The sequence below is a fragment of the Symphalangus syndactylus genome, chromosome 21 (assembly GCF_028878055.3).
Source record: "Symphalangus syndactylus isolate Jambi chromosome 21, NHGRI_mSymSyn1-v2.1_pri, whole genome shotgun sequence".
NCBI classification, from domain to species: domain Eukaryota; kingdom Metazoa; phylum Chordata; class Mammalia; order Primates; family Hylobatidae; genus Symphalangus; species Symphalangus syndactylus.
In genome coordinates this window covers 63,616,543-63,629,082 of record NC_072443.2, presented here as the reverse complement: position 1 = coordinate 63,629,082, position 12,540 = coordinate 63,616,543, and the positions used below count along the sequence as shown (strand labels likewise).

The 12,540-nt window shown below is 38.2% G+C and overlaps 1 protein-coding gene and 1 long non-coding RNA gene across 19 annotated transcripts in view; one reads left to right on the top strand and one right to left on the bottom strand.

The window, feature by feature from the left end:
- ITPR1 (inositol 1,4,5-trisphosphate receptor type 1) overlaps positions 1–10,925 on the top strand; it is a 355,914-nt gene extending 344,989 nt beyond the window's left edge. For all 16 annotated transcript variants that reach the window (XM_055259821.2, XM_055259818.2, XM_055259814.2 and 13 more), the window contains 2 exons: positions 169–330; positions 9,563–10,925. In XM_055259821.2, the coding sequence (XP_055115796.1) occupies positions 169–330; positions 9,563–9,649 (249 nt within the window). In that variant the 3' untranslated portion in view covers positions 9,650–10,925. The remainder of the gene's footprint in view (positions 1–168; positions 331–9,562) is intronic.
- Positions 1–12,540, bottom strand: part of LOC129471348 (uncharacterized) — a 54,874-nt gene that overhangs the window by 22,627 nt on the left and 19,707 nt on the right. The gene's annotated exons all lie outside the window — the stretch shown is intronic.

Genomic DNA, 12,540 nt, shown 5'->3' with positions numbered 1-12,540 from the left:
AAAAAGATAGCTACTGAGCAATTAAAAAAATACACAGCACATTAGTTCTGCAATAGAAGGAGATAACCTAATCAGACTTAGGAAACATGGCATGGTAAGCTGGCCTTTCTTGTTTTTACCTCTAGAAGTGACTCAGTCTTTTTTTTTTTTTTTTAATGTGGATTCTAGGAAAGAAACCTTGACTGGTTTCCCAGGATGAGAGCCATGTCATTGGTCAGCAGTGATTCTGAAGGAGAACAGAATGAGCTGAGAAACCTGCAGGAGAAGCTGGAGTCCACCATGAAACTGGTCACGAACCTTTCTGGCCAGCTGTCGGAATTAAAGGATCAGGTAAAGAAAGAAAATCCCAGCGCCTACCCTCCCATCACCATCCCCACCCACCCCCACTATCACCACACCTAATCTGAGGAGGAAAAATCAGTAGTGCTTATGTTACAATGTTGAGGCGCTTCACCTAGATGGAAAAGGGAGCCGGGCAACACAGGACAAACCCACTCACTCCTCCAGTCTCCTCACCCCAATCCCCTTCACGGCCCTTTTCCGGGATAAAGCCATGGTGCTGCTTTCAGTGCTGCTCAGGACATGGCTTTAATATGAAAAACAAAACCAAAAAAAAGGGGGAAAATGCAGACTACTTCAGTAAAGTACTGTCCAAAAACCACTATGCATAAAGCTATACCCTTTTTACTTTATGTACTGATGGAAGATTAAAAGCTGTTTCTTGTTTTGCTCCCTAGCCCTCAGACTTGTCAAATCCTCACCCCAGATATTTAAATTCAGCATCCTAGGCTAAACCATAGTCATGGAAAAGCCCTTTTGGTTTCATTCCTTTCTCAGTGGCTTCTTGAGTGGCTATCACAGTACAGGAATTGTGCCAGGTGCTGGGGATAAAACAGTGAATAATATAGACATACTCCCTGATCTCACAGGGCTTAACCATCTACAGAAATACCTGCACCCTGCTTCCTGTCCGTAAGATAAATGCTTTGCCCTTATCATATGGATAGGAAGCAGGATGCGGGCAGTATTGTGGGCAGAATTTAAATTGGAAACAGGGAGTTTCCAGTTTAAAGTAAGTTGTAGGGGACATGTTTATACCAAACCCTGCGTACTCTTTTTCTGCCCTTTTGACTCCATTAAAATGAACATGCCACAGTCACCAGGTGGTTATCTAGTGGTAGGATGCAGCTGTGTGTTAAGGACTTGTACCCTGGGTGGTGAACAGACCCTGACTGGTTTTATTAGTGCTTTTCTGTAAGTGATTGGGATACTCATGTTCAGTTCAGCATTTTATGTGAGTTTCTGAAAGCTCTTTAATCAACTCCATAGACAAGATTATAGTGTTGCACAGCAATAGGCATGGGCCATGTCTGCACTGGAGGTAAGTTGCAGGGTACACCCACGGGTGATTTATCACTATTACAAAGACCATAACTAATGAAGACCCCATCTAGAATGCTCTTACTGGACATGTTTTACAGAGCATTTTTAATAATCATACTTTGATTTATATTAATATTTCTTTTCAAAGTAAATTATTCCAAACTGTACCCTGAGATACCATTTGGCTTCAAGTTCTTTTCTTTTGTCTGTATTAAGATGCAAATAAAAAAGACTAGTAGGAAAAGAAGGCCTTATTTATGAAGGTTGTCTATAGCTCTGAGCTTGGTAGCTACATAAAATGAGTAATAACCTAAATAAGTAAAACTAATGAAGATCTAACTAGATTACTTCGCTTAATATTAATGTTTTACCCCCGCTGTGAAACATTTGGCAAATGTTCTGCAGGACTAAACTGACTCATGAGGACACTGGTGGCTACAGCTGTTTCTGACACCGCCCTCCCCCAACCCCCCAGCGAGGTGAACTTTACACATCCAGCAAACTTTAGTTATCTTCTTTTCCCATTTGAGATAACTGTGGCTACAAGGATCTCAGTTAAATCAGATGTTTAAATTAGGTGCCAAAAAATCTTACACTGAGCTAATACTTAAATAAAGGAACACTTCAGTTCTCCATAAAATCTGGTGCCATTTTCCAAAGAAACAGAGGATCTTTGTTTCACACTCGTGGTACTGGAATTGCAACGGTGAGGCATTCTGGCTCTCACGTGCCAATGCAAGCGGCATTCATTCTTGCTCACTCATTTCTGCTTCTCATTGTCACACTTGGAGGCTCTTTGGGGGTATGTTTCAGTTGATCTGAGAAACTGGGTGTTACCAATCTACTAGAGAGTTTCTTAAAATGTATCTGAAACAAACTATTAATGGGCATTCTGTGGTGGTAAAACCAGGCAACGCCTCCCTGCACTAGCTGTCCTTTCAGAGCTAAGAATCTGTTATTTTGAGTTGTTCACAAAGAGTGATTCTGAATCTGCTTCAGTGCACACTTTACAAACCAATGAGCCTCGTGAAAGGAGTGAGTTGAACTGAGGAATTAAAGAATACAGGTATAGTGCCGGGCATGGTGGCTCATGCCTGTAATCCCAACATTTTGGGAGGACAAGGAGGGCGGATCACCTGAGGTCAGGAGTTCGAGACCAGCCTGACCAACATGGAGAAACCCTGTCTTTACTAAAAATACAAAATGAGCTGGACGTGGTGGCGCATGCCTGTGAGCACAGCTACTCAGGAGGCTGAGGCAGGAGAATCGCTTGAACTCAGGAGGCAGAGGTTGTGGTGAGCTGAGATCGTGCCATTGCACTCCAGCCTGGGCAACAAGAGTGAAATTCCATCTCAAAAAATAAAAATAAAAATAAAAAATACAGGTATAGGAGAGTACCCAAGACTTCAGATGTCATTTCACCTCATTCCCTTATTTTCCTGATGAGGATACCAAAGGAGCCCAGAAGGTTCTTAGGCATTGCCAGGGCGGGAGCTCCTGATCATCCAATCAGGGGTGTGTGTGTGTGTTTTCATTTGCTTTGTTATGTCACTGTACTGTTTGCCTTTCATGGTTGACTGTTTAAAATCTTACTCGTTTTTTAAAAAAAGCTTAAAGTTTCAGAAATCAAGTCAAGTCGCATCATATACTTAAATGGTATGGAGGACACATTCATTGTCATTTTATACAACTGAGCATAGTACAGACTTGGCATTTCTAAAATCCAAGATAAGATTATTTTGGTTAAGCCAAAGTTTTAGTTTAAACAAAATATGTAAAATTTGATTACATATGGACTAAGGTTCATTAAGTGACATGAAAACCAGTATGGTTTAAACTGCTTGATTCCAGCCTTTTATGCATTTTTTATTTTGAAGTTGGCAATTGGAACCATTCTTCAGAAAGCCCTTCCCCTGTGAATGAATTTGAACTGTTTTTTTCTTGGAAGATATTATAAGTTAAAAAGAAGCATGAGAAGCCAGTAGTACATTCTCAAGTGCTTTTTACCAGGATTGATCTACTTAAGTTTTAAGGTACTCAGAATTACAGGAAAAAATCAGCATAGCTGCTTTTTTTTGAGGGTGCAGGGGGATTTGCATCTTTTAAAAGGAACTAGTCAGTGTTTTCTTTTGATTATGTAACTTCCTACAAACCTTTAATGCATTTGAGAATCAACTTGTTGAATAGATTTGAATTGTATTAAGTTTGGTCATAGCAATCATAAAGGTTTAAAAACCCTTTATGTGCAAAATATATTAAAAAATGCAGGTATGTTAGAGAGCTTCTCTTTCTTATATAGTAATTGTGAGAATTCCTGCTCTTTGTGGGAAAAAATTTTGAATTAAAAAATAAAAGCTCCATGAATGATTAATGAACAAGAAATCTTGTGATTTTTTTTGAAACAGCTATGATAGAATACCATTCACTAGTAAAAGTGCTAGAAAACACAAAAATTGCTCCATTACTTAGAGGTTTTTTTGTTTTGTTGTTGTTGTTGTTTGTTTTAGATTGCTCGATTCTGCTGGCTTTTGAATCAGAAAATCAAAAGCCAGCAGAATCGAGCAATGATAGTTTAAATGTGGGTGGATGACTTTGGTCTTAATCTTTATTATTATTTACCTCTTCGGTTGTTTTGTTATGTATCAATCTGAGGGAAAAAAGTTCTTGTTAGGATATTGGTAAAATTATGGTTAGTGGTGTCACTTTTTCTATTATTGCCAAGAATGGTTGGTTAGGATTGCTATTCTAAGTATTATTTAACGATGCCTCTCATCTTGAAGTTTCCCCTTCCAAGAGATTCTGAATACTAAATGTGATTCTCTTACATTCTTATTCCAAGGAAGAGAACTAATGTAAGAACTTAAAAAATTTTTGCATGTTTTCTTCATAATGCAAAAGAGCAAATACTAAGAAGGGCTAACTTCCTTGAAAATGTGACTGGCTTCCTATAGGACAGCGACCATTATTTGTTGTTGCTAGGAATAGAAGAAGTGCTTGAAAATTCAGATCATATTAGCATGTTACAGCATTTGGCATTTTTCATGAAAGAGGGTTATCTTGCTAACATTAACTGCTTAAGGACAGAAGGCATAACACAAGATTAGAATAACTGCCCAAAGTTGGAAAATGGAATATTAAATGACCCGTACTGCATCTATGTTCCTTATACTGTGCTGGGACCACAAAAGAAGACTAAGTCAACATCTGCCCTCTAGATCCAGGATCTAGCAAGAAAGACAAAGAAGTAGACCTCTAGCAATCTGATACAGTATGAATGACTTGAGGCATGAATAGTTTCATGGAGCACAAAGAAGTAGGTAGGTAGTGGTCCTGTGTGAAGTTTGCAGTGCAGAAGGAGTTTAGCTTTTATAATGTTACAAGCAGGTGACTTCTGAGCTGGCAGAGAAATGCAGTAGGGGGCTTCCCAGGAAGGGAATCAGCATGAGCAACGGCATGAAAATGTATGGCATGCTCAAGGAATGAGAGTATGTTCTGGTTAATTCCGTTCCTTCTTTCAGCCAACACATATGAAACACCTGTTTGCCAGGTGCGGCATTAGGTACTGGGGCTACAAAGATGAATAGATCCTCTTCTCTGCCTTCAAGAACTAAAAGTCTAGAGTGGGAAACAAGTAAACAGATAAATTATAATTAATCTTGGTGAGTGTGTAACCGAGCTATGAACACATTGCAATGGGAATGAAAAAAAGGGAGTGATTTGTTCAATCTGATCTTCGGGAGAGGATTAGAGTAATTACCACAGAAGTCTTCTCAGAGGTGGTAATTCAGGAGCTTGGTTTCAAATCCTGAATAAGAGTTGGCCAGGTGAAATAGAGAGGAACAGAGCATTAGGGATCAACTCTAAGAATCTGAATGATATCTATACATTGATAGTATATCAACATAATTGTATTCAAGGGATGGTTTGTTTGGTTTCATTTCTTAGTATTTGAGGCTCATCATTCTGAAGATGACTGATTTTATAGGGCTGTAGAAAGTAATTGTGATTACTAGAATTTGCTAGCTGTTTAGAATCTGAGTAACCAAGACCTTACTGTAACATGAAAGCAGCTTTTCAAAGACTATTAAGATGTGTTATAAACCAGAAATATGGCATTTGTGTGCTGGCAAAGAACTTTCCTGCCTATGCCAGCTTTAATCATTTAGAGGCCATATTGGTAGATTAAAATTTGCCCATTTCTACTGTATGCCTCGTGTTTTCATGAACAGTCTTTCAGATGTTTGGCTGTATCTGACTTATAAAGCTATACTATTCTTTGCTTCTTGTTTAGATGAGTCAAAAGGAGGAATGCTGAAATTCAAGCTAGTTTCTACATTTGTATAGATGTGAAGAACAGCATTACTACAACTGTTTATCCTCAGCTACATGGGAATTTTGAGGTTTGGTTTGGGTTTTTTGTTTTGTTTTGTTTTTGAGACGGAGTCTCCCTGTGTTGCCCAGGCTGGAGTGCAGTGGCACGATCTCAGCTCACTGCAGCCTCCACCTCCCAGGTTTAAGTGATTCTCCTGCTTCAGGCCCCCAAGTAGCTAGGATTACAGGCATGCACCACCATGCCTGGCTAAGTTTTGTATTTTTTGTAGCGATGGAGTTTCACCATGTTGGCCAGGCCAGTCTCGAACTCCGGGCCTCAAGTGATCTGCCTCCCAAAGTGCTGGTATTACGGAGTGAGCCACCATGCCCAGCCGTTTTGAGGATTTTTAAATGTACTATAAATGAGACATCTCACACTACTCAAAATAGATGTTTCAATATTAGAATTTTGAATACAGTTACCATAGATTTTTTTAATCAAGAGTCAATTTTGTTTCAGATGTCCAGAGAGACTATTATCTGACAAAAATGCTAAGGATAGACTTTGGTCATTATATTTGTTCTGATATATGTACGAGTAACAGACAATAATGATGCCTTATAACAAGATACATAGAGAGTTAGTGTGAATGTATGTAGGTGGGGTAGGTAAGTAGATAAGAATTGAACTAATAAAACCAAAAATTATGTGAGAATATGCACTAAGAGGCTGGGGAAACCTAAGCGTCCAGAATTGTTGGCCTCAGTTTCTTATAGGTCAGATTTAGTCCTTCAGGGTTTTGAGGGTTTTTTTTTTTTTTTTTTTGGTTCTCTTATAATTGTAATTGGATGATGACTGCTACTAAAAGACCAAACACTTTAGCAGTTGCCCAATTCCTTCTCCTTTAGCAGTCACTTAAATGGCAGTGATGTTGACTTAAATGACAGCCATTCTGTCTAAAAGGCCATGGTTAATCAAAAACAGGATCAGTCAAATGTGTGTGCCTACTATATGCTCAGTTGCAGAGAATCTTCTCCAAGAGCTTCCCTCATTTGAGAAAAATAATATATGTACACAAATTACTTTTTCTAAAAAAAAGTGTTCATGTATGTGCTCAAAATGATCTTGTCCAATTTTGGAGATTATCAGTGAAAAACCTCTTCTAGAGCAGTGGTTCTCAAAGTGTAGTCCCCAGACCGGCAGCATCTACATCATCTGGGAAATCGTTAGAAATGCAGATTCATGGGACCTACCCCAGACCTACTGAGTCAGAATCTCTGTTTCTGATTTGTGTTTTAACAAATGTTCTGGGTGATTCTGGTGCATGCTGAAGTTTGAGAACCATTCTTCTAGGGAAACAGAAAAGAACATTAGATATGTAGTTGGTACTTAAAATTATCAGGAATATGACTACCTGAGCAAAGAATTGGCCAATAACCCACATCAGTGGGGAGCCTTAAGGTTAGGGAGGGAGGGAGAGTGGGTGATGGGATCACTTAAAAAGACAAATGAATAGGGCTGCAAACTGAGGAGGTATCAGGCTGCAGCTGTGGAAGTGAAAAGGAAGCCAGGCCACCAACTGAGGACTCCTTTGTTGTAAAGTTTTAGAGGTTTCTTCAAGTTTAAGAGAAAGACTAACTGACAAATTGAAAAGTCAAGGAGAGCTGACTTAACAAACAGGGATGAAAATATGCATACGAAAAGGTCATCTCAAATACAAGTAGTTATTTAAAGCAAAATTGCAGGGGGAAAAAAGTCTTAATGGCCAACTTTGATATTCTACTTTGAGTTGAAAGATTTCAGCAGCTTTAAATATAAGCTTTGAGTAAAGTATCCTTCAATAAGGGTTGAGCACACCAAGATTTTTTTTTTTTTCCAAGACAAGATCTCAGTTGCCCAGGCTGCAGTGCAGTGGCATCATCACTGCTCACTGCAACCTCCGCCTGCCAGGATCAAGTGATCCTCCCACTCTTAGCTTCCCAAGTAGCTGGGACTACAGGTGCATGCCACCATGCCTAATTTTTTTTCCCCTTTGGTAGAGATGGGGTTTTTCTACGTTGCCCAGGCTGGTCTCGAACTCCTGGGCTCAAGCAGTCTGCCAACCTCAGCCTCCCCAAGTGGTGGGATTACAGGCGTGAGCCCGCTGCACCTGGCTGAGCACACCAAGATTTCTTAATCAATCTGAACACTTGAGATTATCCAAATTTAGCTAAGTTGTATTAGATTCCCTCTCAAGGTTACCTGCCAAGGGATGGGTTGTGGGAGAAAAATCTGAGCTAAACATCTGAACTATCAGGCAGTAAGATGAATGAATTACTGGCATTTTAACCTAATTGTGAATTTATTTCATGTGTCATATTAGGTTCTCCTTCCTGAGCTGAATCTGTGGATACAGTGTAGTGTGTAACACTTCCTTTAAAGATGTCACTCACCTAAGGAAACTTCAGGGGCTAGCTGGAATTTCCTAATCCAATTCTGTATTAAAAGCTTTATTAAAAGCTACCTTTTGGAAATATTAAGTCCTTGTAAATCTTCTCATCTAAATTACAACAGAGAAAGCATCTCCACAGGAGCCTAAAAATGGTATTTTGATTTGAGAGGATAATGCTAGTTTTGAAGAAGAAAAAATAACCACATTAAAATTGAACCTAGGTAAATTAGTCTTGTTTTATGTTCTCTCCAGATATTTTGTACCAAAAATTAGTTCAAGTGAAAAGTGAGATTAAGGCATCTACTATGTGACAGATGCTGTGCTAAGAAATTTACATATAACCTCGCAATTCTCCACCAATCAGCTAGGAATTATCATCCTGCTTGTATGGATGAGAAAACAGACTTTGATAAGTTAAATGACAAAACCGTAAGAAAGTAGATCTGATTCCAAAGCCTTTATTCTTTTTACCCTAATTCCCCTACAATTTTAGGAAGCTAAAAACATAGGAGTAGGACCTTAACCCACTTGTAGACAACATTTTTTTCGAATATATTTTTCGTACAGCCTTTTTATCTCAGTTGACTTGAATGCTCAGCCTTAAATCCAAAACTAAGACTAACTGGGTTAAGGAAAATCTTAATACAGAGACAAAGTAAGTATGCCCTAAAATACCTAGAACAGGTCTAGAAATCCATCAGCATGAGAATATATTTAGTTCAGCAACCAAATGAATAGAATCGGCTTCTTGCTTGGGGTTTTGAAAGCACTTTTTCATTTGAACTAGTCTTAGGCAATGGTCTCGCCTGACCTTCGGTGAGCCTCAGTGTCTACTGGGTGGCAAGAAATAGATACCGTGAATGGCCACAGCATCATTTACAGCATTTAATCATTCTGGACCTCAAAGAGATTTGAGAACATTTCTCATTTTCCTAGTTATGGTAGGTAATTTTTTTTTTCTCTAACCAACTACTCAAGGAGTCACTGAAGAGAAAAATCAGGACCCACTGAAATGGTGTGGACATAAACCCTCCCTCTCAAATCTAGGATTCTAAACACTGCTTTTCTTGTTAGTATGGCGTGTTGTTACTATTGTACAAAGCCACCATTTTCCAGTGAGTCTTCAAATCATTTGGAAATGGATTTGGGAAACAAGAAAGAATCCTGTGCTTTTATTGTTTTTTGTTTCTTTATGAAACAAGTAGCAAGCAATACTTCTGAATGTTACATTGCATGACTAGGTCACAGAATTTCCCATTCTGCCTATGAAGATGCCCTTTTTGAAGTGCTGTGTGTTTGATATAGCGATGGTACACTATTTGTAGAAAGTGGGTTTCAGTATAAACCATAACCACAGAGGTAAATCTATGGTTCAGTATGCGATTTGACGTACAGGAAGTATCTGGGTCTAATGATGAAACTTTTTAACTTTCCAGATGACAGAACAAAGGAAGCAGAAACAAAGAATTGGTCTTCTAGGACATCCTCCTCACATGAATGTCAACCCACAACAACCAGCATAAGCAAATCAAAGAAAGGAATTGTATTTACCTTTTATAATTATTATTAGTGTGGGTATGGCTAATGAGTTCCGATTCACCCACGAAGGTTACATTTATGCTGAATACATTTGTAAATACTCAGTTTTATACTGTATGTATATGATTGCTACTCTAAAGGTTTGGATATATGTATTGTAATTAGAATTGTTGGCATGATGACATTTCATTTGTGCCAAAAATATTAAAAATGCCTTTTTTGGAAGGACTAACAGAAAGCACCTGATTTGCACTTGAACCAGATTATAGATTTAAAAGTATATGACATGTATTTTGTATTTAAAACTAGAATAGCCAGTATTTATGTTTTTTATAAAACTGTGCAATACGAATTATGCAATCACAATACATTTGTAGCTCCCGAGTGTCCTAAAGGGAGTGCACATCTTTGAAGCTGGTGTGTTAATACTATGTAATAAATGGTTAACTATCAAATGATGCTGCTGCCAAAATTATATTAACAGTGAGTTTCAGGCCCCTGGGCATTTTGTACCCTGTAATTATCCTATGGTGATGCTGTTTCTCGTTAGTGGCAGTAGTGCCTCCGTCTCCTAGTGATAATGCTCCAAGTCTATGAACTGTTAAATCAGCATTCATTTTAAGAAAAGCAACTTTAGTTTCAAAGATACTTTTAAGCTTCTAAATTGATCATTTAAACTATTTCTTTAAATAAGAGAGCCAAATTAGAGGCTCATAGTTTAGCTTGTGAAGAAGATAATGAATTTTTTAAAGGGAACTTTTTATGCAATGTTCAGGATAAATGCATACTGCTGGCCAATCAGTGTCATCTCCTGGGTAAATTTTGATGTCACGTTATAAAGACATGCATAATTGATGGTTTCTAGATTATCTAGTCCAAACAATAGAGTTTATTTTTTCTTCATCTGAACCAACATGCTACAGTAGCTAAGAAGTATTAAAACTATATACATCCACATAAAGATGAAATATGAACTATCTCATTAGAAGTCATAGTTGAACACAGACATGTTATTCTTCTGAAAGAGCCACGTTTTGGTTTTATTTCTTGTCACATGATTTCTTTTCCTGATGGATGAAAAGTATGAAAGGAAACTTTTATATCTGTTGCCTAGTTTTGTACATGGATCTCATTTTACAAGAGAATCTCTCTGCAAAAAAAAAAAAAAAGTTTAAAAATGCATTGAAAGCAGAGTTCTGAAATGAGTAAAGTTTGTAAATGCATATATAAAAATATTTAATAAATGATGCAGAATATACAGTGACTGGCTGGTGGCTTTCATTTGGCATTTGTGACTTAACTGCTATTCCAATTATATACTTTCTTTAGGATCAGTTTGAAGTACAATCGGTTTGATTACCAGGTTAATTCAGAAAATGTTTACCTGATTATTTTAAAAAACACTTGCTGTTGTTAGGACAACTCTCAGGAATTATTAGAACAAACATTGGGGAGTATTTAGTACAACATTCTTTCATTCTTCTGGATTAGTGACTGCCAGCCAGGCTGTCGGGAGCGCCCTACTAAATCTCCTGTCTCTTCTGATTTTACTGGGGCATCTTTAATTTGCTGTATGCAATGCGGAAGTATCAGGAACAGCTGAAATTTGTTTTAGTTCATGCCCAGTGGTCAGGGTCCTTCAGCAAAGTGTAAAATGTTTTTACAGAGCCACCTTGCCTGTCCAAACGTAGTAAAACCTGTTCCCTCCTCAAATCAGTGCTTGCCCTGGCTGCTTTTTTTGACACTGATTTTCTCTATGCTTTGGTAAATAATACCACCCAATGTTGGGAACTGGGTCAAGATTAAATTCCAGTTAAATGGCTAGTTTCGTAACTAATGCTTCTACTTTATCAATTTGATAACTTAAAAACAAATTAATTTTTTCCAGTCAGTGCAGCCTGTCTCCACAAAATTTTTCCATCGTAAGGCAAGCCTAAGACAGATACCTACTTTTATCTGTAAGCAAAATGGCAATCTATGCTAACCCCCACAATGCACACGTTAGCTAGCAAGGACTTGCTTTTCCCCTGGGCTTTCTCTTTGATCTCTCACACTGCCCAACGCGATGTGGCAGTGTGTGTGGTTTGTCTCCCAAGAACCATCCAGTTCATTGGAAAGTTCTGCATTGACATGCCAAGTTGCAGCTTTTACAGGTTTGTCATGTTCCGTTTGAATCCTGTCACTTAAGATATAAATCTTCATTCAGTGTGCCAGCTTCAGCAGAAAATAAATGAAATTGGAATGCCACTCCACCCTCCATGCAGTAGATCCTACCCTTGCCGTCTGGGTGTGAACACTAAAGCTAGTAGAATTGAAACATACAATTTGAAGTTAAAACTCCGGTGGCCTTTGATGTGTAATTGTAATTCTGCCTGCTTCCTTCACATTGTGCCTTTCCAACACCTCTATTTTAAGATCAAGGTCCAAGTCACCTTCAAAGTTACCTACCCGGATGAAGAATTAGTGTTATCAGCGTGAAAGTACGGTAGTACTCGCTAACATGCAAGAAAGCCAATGTTATTTAATTAAGCCGTTTTATTTAATATGAACAGTTTGCTACAGCACCAATTCAAGTTTCAAGCATTTGCAAATTTCCCTAACTAATCCATCTGTTAAAGGGTCTGGGAAATTCCATTCCACTTCTCTAACATTTATGGGATCTTACCCTTTCCATGCCCCTAATATTGTGTAGTGATTACCCTGTTTCTCTCTACAAGTAAAGCTTCCACTCTGTTTGCTGTCGTCCTAAAGGTCTAAATGATATTCCACCCTGTTCAGTTTTCTCCTAGTGCTGTATTTATCTGTATTTACCCTGCCCCCCAACCTATGAAATATGACTTTAATCTCATTCTTTAAAAATGTGATACTATTCACT